Raw genomic sequence first — 12,500 nt, forward strand, 5'->3', positions numbered from 1 at the left:
CCATATGTAAGTAGTTGGTTGTGATAAATCATACAATTATTGTGACATGTCATCAGAGATTAGGGGAACATCCATCTTTCTCTGTCTTTCGCTGTCTTGGCATTCCTTTGCTGTATGCCCAAACCTTTGCCTAGAGACTTATAGAGGGCATATGGGATAGTACTGATGTCTAAAGACTTCTAGAGTCTCACTCCTCTCCACCAGCAAGTGTCAAAAAAGGCAATATGATTCACACAAGAGCTGGGTCACATAATATTACAGAATCAGCTATTCTCTGGACAACCCTAGAAGCCTTTACCCACCACCAACCCCCACGTCCCCGAACAGGTCCATGACCCGCTGCGTGAGGTCATTATGGACTCATGGGAAGTGAGTCGCAGGGCTCCATAAAGTGCAGTGCAGCTTATTAGCCTAGTTCCTGTCTTGAGTGGGCCACACTGAGGTTTATATTCAGTCATATAAAGGTAGTCACGGCAGGAATTCTCTGACAAGCTGACAGAGTGAGAAGTGTGTTCTGGGATATGAGCAGATGCAGGATCAAATCTGGCTCGGATCTGGCCCTGGTCTGGCGTTGATGTGGCTCAGACAGGCATGGTGGAGCACTGGTACATTTATTTACAGTTACATTTATTCATCTAGTAGATTTTATCCAAAGCTACTTACATATGTAACATATGTCAATTATATTACAAGGGCCATTCTCCCCAGAGCAACATGTTGTTAAGTGCACAACAAGGGCACAATGGTGGAAGCTGGGAACTGAACCCACAACTTTTCAGGCTACTGCATGCTAGCCCAGCTCCTTAGCAGCTACGCTACCACGTAACATCACTGACTGTCAATCCGTAGAACCGGGTGCAATTCCCGCCATTGAGAGTCTGTGTCCATGTCCGTTAAAGTGTGCTAAAATCAGTCAACTAAACTCAGCTCAACTCATTTGATCCTCATGATCTCTCGTGTCAACATCACAAAGCCCTCTGCACAGGTGTCTCATGTGTTGTGTTGACAAGTTGGTCTCAAGATGTTTATGGGTTTTTAAAACAAACACAAACAAGTAACAGGTGTAGTCATTTTGCAGAGAATATGTTTTTTGTTGATGGTCATTAGTTTTAGTTAATAGTGCAGGTCAATCCTAGCCTGGGAACACCCAGACCTTCACAATTGTACAATTGTGAGTGAGTCTGGAAAAGGTTCATTGACTTAGGACTTCCAGCAGAGGCGTACAGTAACTAGCAGTGAAATTAAACTGAAATTGGTACATTAAACTCTTACCAAATAATTTCAAAAGTCTTGTAAACAAAGGTTTTAAATGCAGTTGTTTACTCAGTTCCAAAGAAATACACGTCCATGCCGGATTAGCCATTGTATTTGCTTGCCCATGTTTTAGGCACATTGGAAATGGGCTTCAATGGCCTCTTGGCCAGACGGACCTGCAGAGCAAATCCCAAATTTGCCGAAAGGATGGGTATTCCAAGGTTAGGTTAATCCAAAACCTCAGGCGAAGAGTGAAATCTTATTTTCTTTGCACGTGACACAGATGTGATTTTGATGTGTTTGGTTTAACAAGCAGAGGAACAACAAACACAACAAATTCAGATTTAATCAGCCTATTCCCACGACCCCCCCTCCCCCCCACACACACCCTCCACACACCCCTCTTGTTGCTAATTATGATTACATGCAGCGATGGAGGGGAGTGTGTGTGTGTATACAGTATATGTATACTGTAGACGTTCTAACACAAAAAATTAACTATTATTAATGAATTATTAATGAACTAAAACTTTCAGCACCAGGAGCTATGCTAGGGGAGGGAACAGACATGGCGACTTTTAAACGTGCAAGGTGATTAGGATTTTTTTTTTTTTTTTTTGAGGGTGTTTTTGAGAGTGTTTTTGCTGTTCACAGGGACACCGCAGGCAAGTGAAGATGCGTTCTCTTCTCAGTCACACCTTGTATTCTGTCTGGGTACTTCTGTTCTGTCTGGCGCCCACTGCCAGTGAGACAGAGATGAAGTCTCCCAGTCTGCATTCCTCTTGCCGTTAACCACCTGTGTCCAGGTTCACCTCGGATTCTTTTTTTGTTTCTCTCTCTTCATGCAGCACCTTCTGACACTGAAATCAAGAGCATTTTCTCCACCTTCTCACGATTCTTTTGTGTACCATGCTCCTCTCACTACTCTCTCTCTCTCTCATCAAGGGTCTTCTCTCCTTTTCTGCACCCCCCCCCCCCCCCCCCCCCCCCTCATGTAGAGTACTCTCAATTCTGTGAGTCTGAGAGGCTCGCATTGGCACAGTAGACCTAAGCCCCTAGCAGCCTCCCAAAGAGCTTTCAGAGGCTGAACGTCTCTGTAAAATCTTGCTGATCCTTCATTGCTCGCCCTCAGCTTCTCAGCTCTCGCTGGGGTCGTGACCTAAACCCCCAAACCAGACCTATCTATCTATCTATCTATCTATCTATCTGTCTGTTTCTGTCTGACTGTCTGTCTATAAGATATACTTCTCATTCAGTAGTGCATGCTTTTCTCATCTTCTCCAGACACACTTGCTCTCTCTCTCTCTCTCTCTCTCTCTCTCTCTCTCATTCTCTTTCTCTGTTTTTTCTACCTGCTATATTGTCTCTGCCTTAATGCCGGCTAAAGCCAATGGAACCCCATCGACCTGTCTCTCAGTAAAGGCCTCTATCTCTCTTCTTCACCTCTCTACTCCTGTCTTTCTGAGCTGTTACTCTTTTTATTCACTCTCTGATACTCTTGTCTGCCCTCCCTCTATTCCAAGGGGAGCTGCTAGTCACCCAAAGACATTCTCCTGTCTCCACCCATCTCCACCCTCTGCTCTCTCTCTATGGAGATTATTTTATGTACAGTCCCTGGGGTGACATCCACTCTCTCCCTCTCTGTTGCCCCTTTAATTTTCTCCTGTCTAACTTCTTTCCCTCTCTCTCTCTCTTTCTCTCTCTCTCTCTCTCTCTCTCTCTCTCTCTCTTTCTTTCTTCCTCTCTCTCTCTCTCTCTCTCTCTCTCTCTCTCTCTCTCTCTCTCTCTCTCTCTCTCTCTCTCTCTCTCCCCAGAGCACCTTTAAGTTTAAATCTGAGAGTGACATCCACCTGGCGGAGCACCACAAGCAGGTGCTGTATGACGGGAAGCTGGCCAGCAGCATCTCCTTCACCTACAACGCCAAGGCCACCGACGCCCAGCTCTGCCTGGAGTCCTCGCCCCGGGAGAACCCCTCCATCTTCGTGCACTCGCCCCACGCCCTCATGCTGCAGGTGGGCAACCGGACCCCCGCGCCAACCCCATCTCTTCCATCCCACCATCAACGCACCAATGCCCTCCATGCCAATGTCCTGTCTTGTGGTCTGTGTGCTGCAGAGTTTTTTGTGTTGTGTTTTTGTGTTTGTTTGTTGCAATGCCTTGTTTGTGGTTCATATAAATATCTTGAAAGACATGTAAATGTGCAAATTTGTAGATTTTGTACAAACTTGTGAAAGGCTAGAGCTGTAAATGTGTACATATTGGTTAGAATACCATACACCACAACAAAATGTGTAAATATGTGTCTGTCAGAGGGTCAAAGAAAGAGAGTGAGAGAAACAGGGAGAGAGGAGGCTACAGGCATTCACTCCTCAAGGACTGGGTTTGCCATTCTTGTTGTGTGTGTGTGTGTGTGTGTCTGTGTGTCTGTGTGTGTCTGTGTGTGTGTCTGTGTGTCTGTGTGTGTCTGTGTGTGTGTGTGTGTTTGTCTGTGTGTGTGTGTGTGTGTGTCTGTGTGTGGTGTGTGTGTGTGTGTGTGTGTGTCTGCGTGTGGTGTGTGTGTGTGTGTGTGTGTTTGTGAAAGAGAGAGATACTTATGTGGCTCGTAATGTGCTCTTTGTGTTCTCATCTCTGTTTTCCATTTGGGCCTCTGTGCCTTTTGTGCATGTTGTACGGTTTGTTCAGTCTGTTTATTACTCGGCCCCTTTGCCGTCTATTGATTTGTTTGTTTGATGGCAATGTTCTCTCTCTCTCTCCCACTCTTCTCCTTTTTCCCTCTGGCCCCCTCGTTTCCTTGCCCTCCCCCTCTCTGCTTCTCTCTCTCTTTCTTTTACTACCTTTCTATTTCTCTTTGTTCTTCTTATGCCCTCCATTCCCTCTGGTCTCTCTCTTCCTCTCTCTTTGTTTCTCATTCCCCCCCTTTTCCCCTTATCCTCTCTCTCTGCCTTTTATTGTCAATATTTGTTAATGGGGGGCGTGCTACCCTCGCCTAACCTTCCTGCCTGCCCCTATCTCTCTCCCTCTCTCCTTTTCTATCTCTCCCTTACTCCATCTCATGCTATCGCTCTTTCTCTCTCTCACTTCCTCTTATTCTATGTCTCTTTATCTCTCCTTTCTTTCTTCTTTATCTTTCTTTCTTTCTTTCTTTCTTTCTTTCTTTCTTTCTTTCTTCCTCTCCTCTCCCACAGGACGTGAAGGCCATCGTGACCCACTCCATCCATAGTGCCATCCACTCCATCGGGGGTATCCAGGTGCTCTTCCCCCTCTTCTCCCAGCTGGACTACCACCAGCAGCAGAACGACAGCCAGGTGGACTCCACTGTCTGGTGAGGCTTGCCCACGACTATCCCCCTCTCCCTCACTTGCTCTCCCTGCAGTCCAGGTCCATAGTCAACTTCCTGCCCATGGCTGGACACACATGGGCTTCTGTCAGTGAAGTGGATTAGTTGGTCAGTCCTTGTACTGGCATAAGCTTTGTTTAAAGGCAGTGTTGAGGATTCAGTGTCTTTTCTCAGATGCTGGTGTGTCCATTCCACCCTACCCTCAAAAGATTCATAGAATGGACATGACCTACCTATTTTTATGACTGTGGATTACTTTTTTTAAAGGATTGTTAAGTCTATTTTGAATGCACATTTAATTTTGACTGTTTTCGACCAGTGAAAGGTCATCATTTTAAAAAGTTTTAATTTGAATGACCTGATTTTCAAAAGGTTTTACTTCCCTGCTTTGATTGCGTCTTTTCCTTGCCCTAAGCTGATGGTTTATTCAAAACTGTCCACTGGCCGTGCATGTGTGTTTTAAAGCTGCTTTTAAATTAATGTCAGAAGGGGTTTAGAGGGGCCTCTTCAGGCCATGGGATTGGGGGAAGGTCGCGTCAGATCACAAGGCAGTCCTGCCAAAACAACACCCACCCGTCAAGTGATGTAATTCCTAAAACTGCTTTAAAAAAAATGCAAGAGAGTGCCATGCAGTATCCAGGCCAAGTATGTCACTAAATGCTACCTAAGCACTAAGCAGTGCTCATGGCCATGTCACACATGCTGTCCGTTTGCATGTCCATGTCTCAGGGAGTGAACTACATTGGTTGTACATGTGTCTGTGTTGGTTTGTTTGATTGTATGTTGCTTGTACTGGGTGGGTATGTATGACTGCTTGCTAGTAACTGCTTGGTACTTGAATTTCCCCTGGGGATCAATAAAGTATCTATCTATCTATCTATCTATCTATCTATCTATCTATCTATCTATCTATCTATCTATCTAGTACTGTGTGTTTTGTGTGTGTGTGTGTGCTGCTGTGCATTACTGATGCAGCACAATGTGTGTGTCCTGTGCAGTGCCACCCTGCTGGCGTTCCTAGTGGAGCTGCTGAAGAGCTCCGTGGCCATGCAGGAGCAGATGCTGGGGGGGAAGGGCTTCCTGGTCATCGGCTACCTGCTGGAGAAGGTAGGACAGTCCTTCCCACATGCCACATGACACACACCTCCACTCTTCATACACTACCTTTACTGACAGAGTCCCTGTCCACTGTGGTCATACTGTACATCATAACTAGATGTTTTACATACAGTATGAGTCTCATCAAACAACTGTGAAACTGTGAATCTGTTGGAAAGTTTTGTCAAGGATCTGTATCAGAGAGTGGCCATGTGGGGGTGGGACACTGCCCTTGGCCACATTATCATATGAAGTCACCATCCTCCTTTCTTTTCATATTGGTGCCTGCTTGATAATCCCAGTGACTGGAAGGCTGTTCTGATGGTGAATTTATATGGCAAATACGGTAGGCTTAGTTGTTGATTGGCAGCAGTTTGAAATCTCCTACCTATAGCATTTGGAATTTAAAATATATATATATTCTTGATGGTGACAACTGACAACTATGTGTATGTTAATGCAATGGCCAGAGTTTATGGTCAGGGTATTTTGACAGTTAATTGAAAGTTAGACAATTATGTAATTATGTTTAAAATGATGTTTGATATTTGCTTAAGAGCCACTTACAATTTGTTGACTTTCCAATAATGGACAATTAAACGTAAGCACTCCCTCGTAGCTTTAGAGTCTAGTGTGCTCCATCATATTCCGGCGGCGTGCGCGAGGTTTTTAGTCCCGCTCCATTTTCCCCCAGACTGATTGATGAGTGTGTCGTGGCTGATTAGTGAGACGGTAAGGGGTGGGAAGGGACACAGTGGCAAAGGTCCAGCCAGTCTGATTTGAAACCTGAGAGAAGGGGGCGAGCTCACCACGGAGGCTCCCCCAATGTCAGTCAGAGGAGAGTGGTGGAGAAGAGGCAGTGCCACTCCTGCCTCACGCCGGGAGAGCGATCGGGCAGTGGAGGCTACTGCCCAGATGACTTACTAGAGGGGAAAGAGAGAGCATGCGCGTCCAGGTGTATTGTTGTCTCTGCGGTCATCAAAGGGAGGATGACCTCTGTTTATTTCTCCTTTCTTTGTTCTTTCCATCTCTCTCCCTCTCTTTCTTTCTCTCTATTTCTTTCTCTTTCCTCTTCCTTCTCTTTCTCCTTCCTTTAGTCATGCTTTGGAAGTCACGATTTGACTTTGTAGAATGACCCCCACTTTGTCAGGTGTAATCCACGTGACCTGGCTCAAACTGTTACATTAAAGCAACATATCAGAGACTGTGCATTATAAACAGTATGTGCATTCATTACACACGCACACACACACACGCACACACACACATACACATGCACACACACACAAGCACACACACACACACACACACACACACACACACACACACACACACACACACAGACACTCCCTCACACAACAGTTAACTGTAGAACACTTTCTCAGAGGTGTCACCTAATTCCCTCTCCTGCTGCCAGTGTGATCTTTAGGGTGGACTCAACCATCTGTTTCTCACAGACACACACACACACACACACACACACACACACACACACACACACACACACACACACACACACACACACACACACACACACTGTATGTCTGTGTCTCACACAATCACACACACTAACTCACATACACCTACAAAGATACTTTCCCTCTCTCCACTCATTCACACACCACCGAAACACACACACACACACACACACACACACACACACACACACACACACACACACACACACACACACACACACACACACACTTTTCAGCACACCTGTTTGCACCACAGGTACCAGACAGGAGTGATGATGGCACACCTCCTCAAAGTTAAAGCACCTCTTTCAGCCTGCAAGGTCAAACAGGCACACAACAGTGGCATGCTGGGACAGTGGAGGTCCTCAGCAAACTGCCACTAGGGTCAGCACATGTCTGCCAATGACAATGGCTGCATTGTTACAGTAATACACACTGTAGATGGACCTAAAGCTATGTGATGGAACTATTGGCTGTGTTATGTGTGTTAAGTCTTTTCTTGGTCATTGAAGTGTGAAATATTACATAAACACTGGGAACATTGCCTCGCTGATAAGTCTTTCTCTCTGAGACGGTAAAAAACTGGACTTTTCATTCAGTGTCAGTCAGGACCATGCCTAGTAGTCCTTCATCACGTCATTAGAATATTCCCACTCGTGTAATCACTGTGAGTTGGATCACCCACCAGTTCCAGGCTATATTTGCCCATTACCTGTGGGCTCATAACAGGGATCATGTTGTGTTCATATTGTGGTGCTGTCAGAGAATGACAAAATGAGATTTAGAACTGTGTAATTTTGGACCACGCACAAGCTATTTGCTCTCGGTTACACAAACAACACAAAAGCTTGACAAATGAAACGTTAGCACACATTTTTGGTCCTGCTGTAGTTTTGTCTTTTTTTGTTGAGTTACGTGACCTCTCACCCATGACCCCTGACCTCTCTGTCCTAGTCCTCTCGCCTGCACATCACCAGAGCGGTGCTGGAGCAGTTCCTGTCCTTCGCCAAGTACCTGGACGGACTGGCCCATGGGGCGCCCCTGCTCAAGCAGCTGTGTGACCACATCCTCTTCAACTCGGCCATCTGGATACACACGCCGGCCAAGGTTAGAGCCCCCTATAACCAACACACACACACACACACACACGCACACACACGCACGCACACGCGCACACACACACACACACACACACACACACACACACACACACACACACACACATACACACACACACACACATACACACATACACACACACACACACACACACACACACACACACACACACATACACACACACACACACGCACACACACGCACATGCACACACACACACACACACACACACACACACACACACACACACACACACACACACACACACACACACACACACTCTGAGAGACACTGTGTCTGTGTCTCACTATGCTCATCAGAGCTGGGGTTGTTTGTGGCCCTCAGACAGGTCTCTGAAAGTGTAGCTATAATTGAGGTGTGCACCGGAGGGAGATGTGCTCCCTTCCTGCTCGATAATAAACCGTGAAGAGGGGGGGATGAGACGGATGAGAGGGGGCGGTTTGTGACGAAAACACATTCACCTCAGTCACTGCACTCCTGGACTGCCTCATGCATAAACAACACCAGACAGCAGAAATATATACACTCTGTGTGTGTGTGTGTGTGTGTGTGTGTGTGTGTGTGTGTGTTTCTCCAGAGAGGGGAAGGCAATGACACTCCTCTCAAGAAGTGGGGCAGAGATGAAGGAGGAGGATGTGTGTGGTTATAGTGAGTGAGCAAAATGGAGACTGCAGTGAAGGAGATGTGATTCTCACAGTAATGTTGTGTGAGGTGGTTGTTATTCATCCATACATGCACAGTCATGTCTTCATGTTTTCGTCCTCCTTAACATCCTCCAGGATTGACAAGATTGTCTCTGTTGGATTTATCCTGATCTCTCAAAAGCTATCACTCCAAGTGTTGTCATTGAAATACATTTTAGAGGAGAAAATGAAGATTTTTATGTTTTATGTTATGATAAGATGTTCTGCAATGAATGGATATAAATATGAAATCAAGATGAATATGCAATTTAAAATATAGGGGAAGAGAGCCAAATGTTTCCTGTTTCTCCTCCTGTACCTTGCAATTGTTAATTTATGTTAAGGCCAACTTTCCAATCTGCACCTGATATCTACCCGAACATATGGCTCTACCAGCAGAATGTAGCCAACAACTATACAGAGCCAGAATGAATGCTAGTTGACAGTGACTTGTGTTACTGTATGCGTAGTGTAAAGTGACCCAACAGGACTTATCACACAGTCTGCATTTTAGCGCATGCTTTGAAGTTGGCTAGGTGTGCATTCGCTTTCACTTCTGCAAGGCCCAAACCAAGTCAAACCTGTCATCTTTCCACCATATGTAAGATTGTGGCCAAAACTGGTACTGCAATCACTTTCAAATTACTGTAGAGCGGTGTATCCCCTCCCCCTCCCCCCTGACTCGAGGTTGCCAACCCGGATGCCGAAACACTACTGACTTCGTGATTAGTAGATAGGTGGAGGGTGGCGCATCAGGCCAAAACACAACATGACATGACAAAACACAACATCAGTTGAGGGCTGCAACTTCACTTTTTAAATGACAATATCCTGGCCGGACTACAGTTGTCAGTGATATAAGTATTTGAAATGAACATGATTTCTTAATGTCTAGTGGCATATCAGGGTCATTTTATGATTAATTGAAATACATGTCTTACATATGGTTCCTTTAATGAACTAGCTGCTGATAGTCCACTTGGTCTATAAGATCTTCTCTTCGCACCCGTCTTCTCAGCACTAGACCATTAGTCCACATTCTGTTGTCTCCTTCCTGAGACCAAAGCCCACCAAGAGTATGTGGGTGAATCCATAGCAAGATAACGAGGTGGCGCTGAGTATTTCTTTTACACAGAGCCTCTACCGCCCACCACTATTCACACTACTGCCCCCCCTGCATCTAAAGTCCTGCTGCCCCTCTGGCTGACCTCCTCCAGCCCCCAGCAGGACGTCCCCAGGTCTCTGAGTCCACTTTAATGGGCTCTAATTGGGCTGGGAATCTCACTCTGTCCACTGCACTGTCCGGTGGGACTCTGCCAGCGCTGTTATCTCCATTTAGTGGTCAAACACACACACAGGTTTTTAAGGTCAAATGCACACACACACACACACACACACACACACACACACACACACACACACACACACACACACACACACACACACACACACACACACACACAAATGCTTTGCTCGTCTAACACGCACATATGTGAAGGGGCACTCACATATCATACACACATATCTACAAAGTCACACACACACACGCATACAAAGACAGACAGTCACATAGTCTACACATTTACCACACACACACACACACACACACACACACACACATACATGCACACACACACACACACAGAGACAGACAGGTACACACACGCACACACACACACACACACACACACACACACACACACACACACACACACACACACACACTCACTCACTCCTGGCCCATTGCATCACAGTAATTTGGATGGCCCTCTAATCACCAGGGCATGTGAGTGTCTTTAAGCACAGAGATAGTGTTTAGTATTCAGCAGTAATGGGCACCCCTGGTGGTCCTCGCTCTGAACAGAGTGTGAAGTAAGATGTGATTTGCGGGCAACGGCTTGTTTAAGCCCCAGACCTCATTACACAAGGACACCCTAATCAGTATCTAATGGTTTAGGCCGTGTGTGTGTGTGTGTGTGTGTGTGTGTGTGTGTGTGTGTGTGTGTGTGTGTGTGTGTGTGTGCACGAGAGCACAAATGGAAATAGTTGTGCTCTTAGATAGCAGGGGAATAGAGTGTTTGGTAGCCAAAGGGACAGTGCTGTCACTGGCCACCTGTGCCATTGGAACCCTATAAAGGGGAGGGGAGAGAAGGGGGAGAGAGAATGAGAGACGGAGAGAGAGAGAAGGGAGAGAGAGAATGAGAGACAGACAGAGAGAGAGAAAAGGAGAGAGAGGGAATCAGCGAAAGACAGTCATGGAGACAGAATGATGGAGAGAGATCGGAGTGCGGGCCCGTGGGAGCTGTAACTAATAAGAAGAAAAGGCTGCCGCGGCGCCTGAAGTAGTGTGTGTCTTGCACGGGGACTCGCTGCAGGCCCAGCACTCGTTGCCCAGGTGCGCCATGCTAATCCCTCACATGACTAATTACTGTCATTAGACTCACCTCACAGCTGCGTCGACACTCAGCCCAGCTAGAGGCTATACGGATGCACCGCACTGTGCTGGCCCACTCACCATACACTCACAGCGTCAGTGTGCTCTGTCCCTCAGCAGATAGAGAGCAATGCCTGCACCAGTGTACACATAGGCACAGAGCAGGGCCTTCACGCAAGGGAGGTGGACAGTAGCATTGCTGACACACAGGGATGTAAAAGTGGATGGGACAAAGATGGACGAATGGACAAAAATCACTTTATGAAGTCAACAACATTTGCGCGAATGTTGAGTGCGTGTTTGTGTTTGTGTTGTGTGTGTGTGTGTGTGTGTGTGTGTGTGTGTGTGTGTGTGTGTGTGTGTGTGTGTGTGTGTGTGTGTTCTGAAGTGCAGCTGTCTTCCATCAGAGTTCATTGGCATGGCGCTTTTATGAAGAGTGTTTCTTACTAACAGGTGTGTGTGTGTGTGTGTGTGTGTATGTTCTCACAGGTGCAGCTGTCTCTGTACACATACCTGTCATCAGAGTTCATCGGCACGGCGACCATCTACACCACCATCCGGCGTGTGGGCACAGTGCTGCAGCTCATGCACACGCTCAAGTACTACTACTGGGCCAGCAACCCCACACACTCCAGCGGCATCACACCCAAAGGACTTGGTGAGTCACACACACACACACACACACACACACACACACACACACACACACACACACACACACATACACACATCTCACAGGGACATACTCTTGCTCAGGCTTGCACTTTCTGTCATACACTCATTCACACAAGTAGATATTATTAGACAAACACATACTCTCCAAGATACACACACACACACACACACACACACACACACTTTCAATCAGCCAGTAGTCAGTCAGCCACTGACTCATTCACTCACACACACTGTCCATCACTCAAACACACACACACACACAAACATATGCCTATACACCTACACTCAAGCACACAGCAATCACTCTCTGAATTGAGGCATATTCCATACACAACCCACATAATCACCACAGACACTCCCCCATCCCCCCGCCCAATCACACACGCACACACTCACAG

At 46.5% G+C, this 12,500-nt stretch overlaps 1 protein-coding gene across 1 annotated transcript in view; it reads left to right on the forward strand.

The window, feature by feature from the left end:
* LOC121683409 (neurobeachin-like) overlaps positions 1-12,500 on the forward strand; it is a 284,145-nt gene that overhangs the window by 85,854 nt on the left and 185,791 nt on the right. Inside the window, exons 9-13 of the mRNA XM_042063032.1 lie at positions 3,069-3,266; positions 4,440-4,576; positions 5,590-5,698; positions 8,122-8,274; positions 11,914-12,082. Coding sequence (XP_041918966.1) covers positions 3,069-3,266; positions 4,440-4,576; positions 5,590-5,698; positions 8,122-8,274; positions 11,914-12,082 — 766 coding nt within the window. The remainder of the gene's footprint in view (positions 1-3,068; positions 3,267-4,439; positions 4,577-5,589; positions 5,699-8,121; positions 8,275-11,913; positions 12,083-12,500) is intronic.

This window comes from Alosa sapidissima, chromosome 15, assembly GCF_018492685.1.
Source record: "Alosa sapidissima isolate fAloSap1 chromosome 15, fAloSap1.pri, whole genome shotgun sequence".
NCBI lineage: Eukaryota > Metazoa > Chordata > Actinopteri > Clupeiformes > Clupeidae > Alosa > Alosa sapidissima.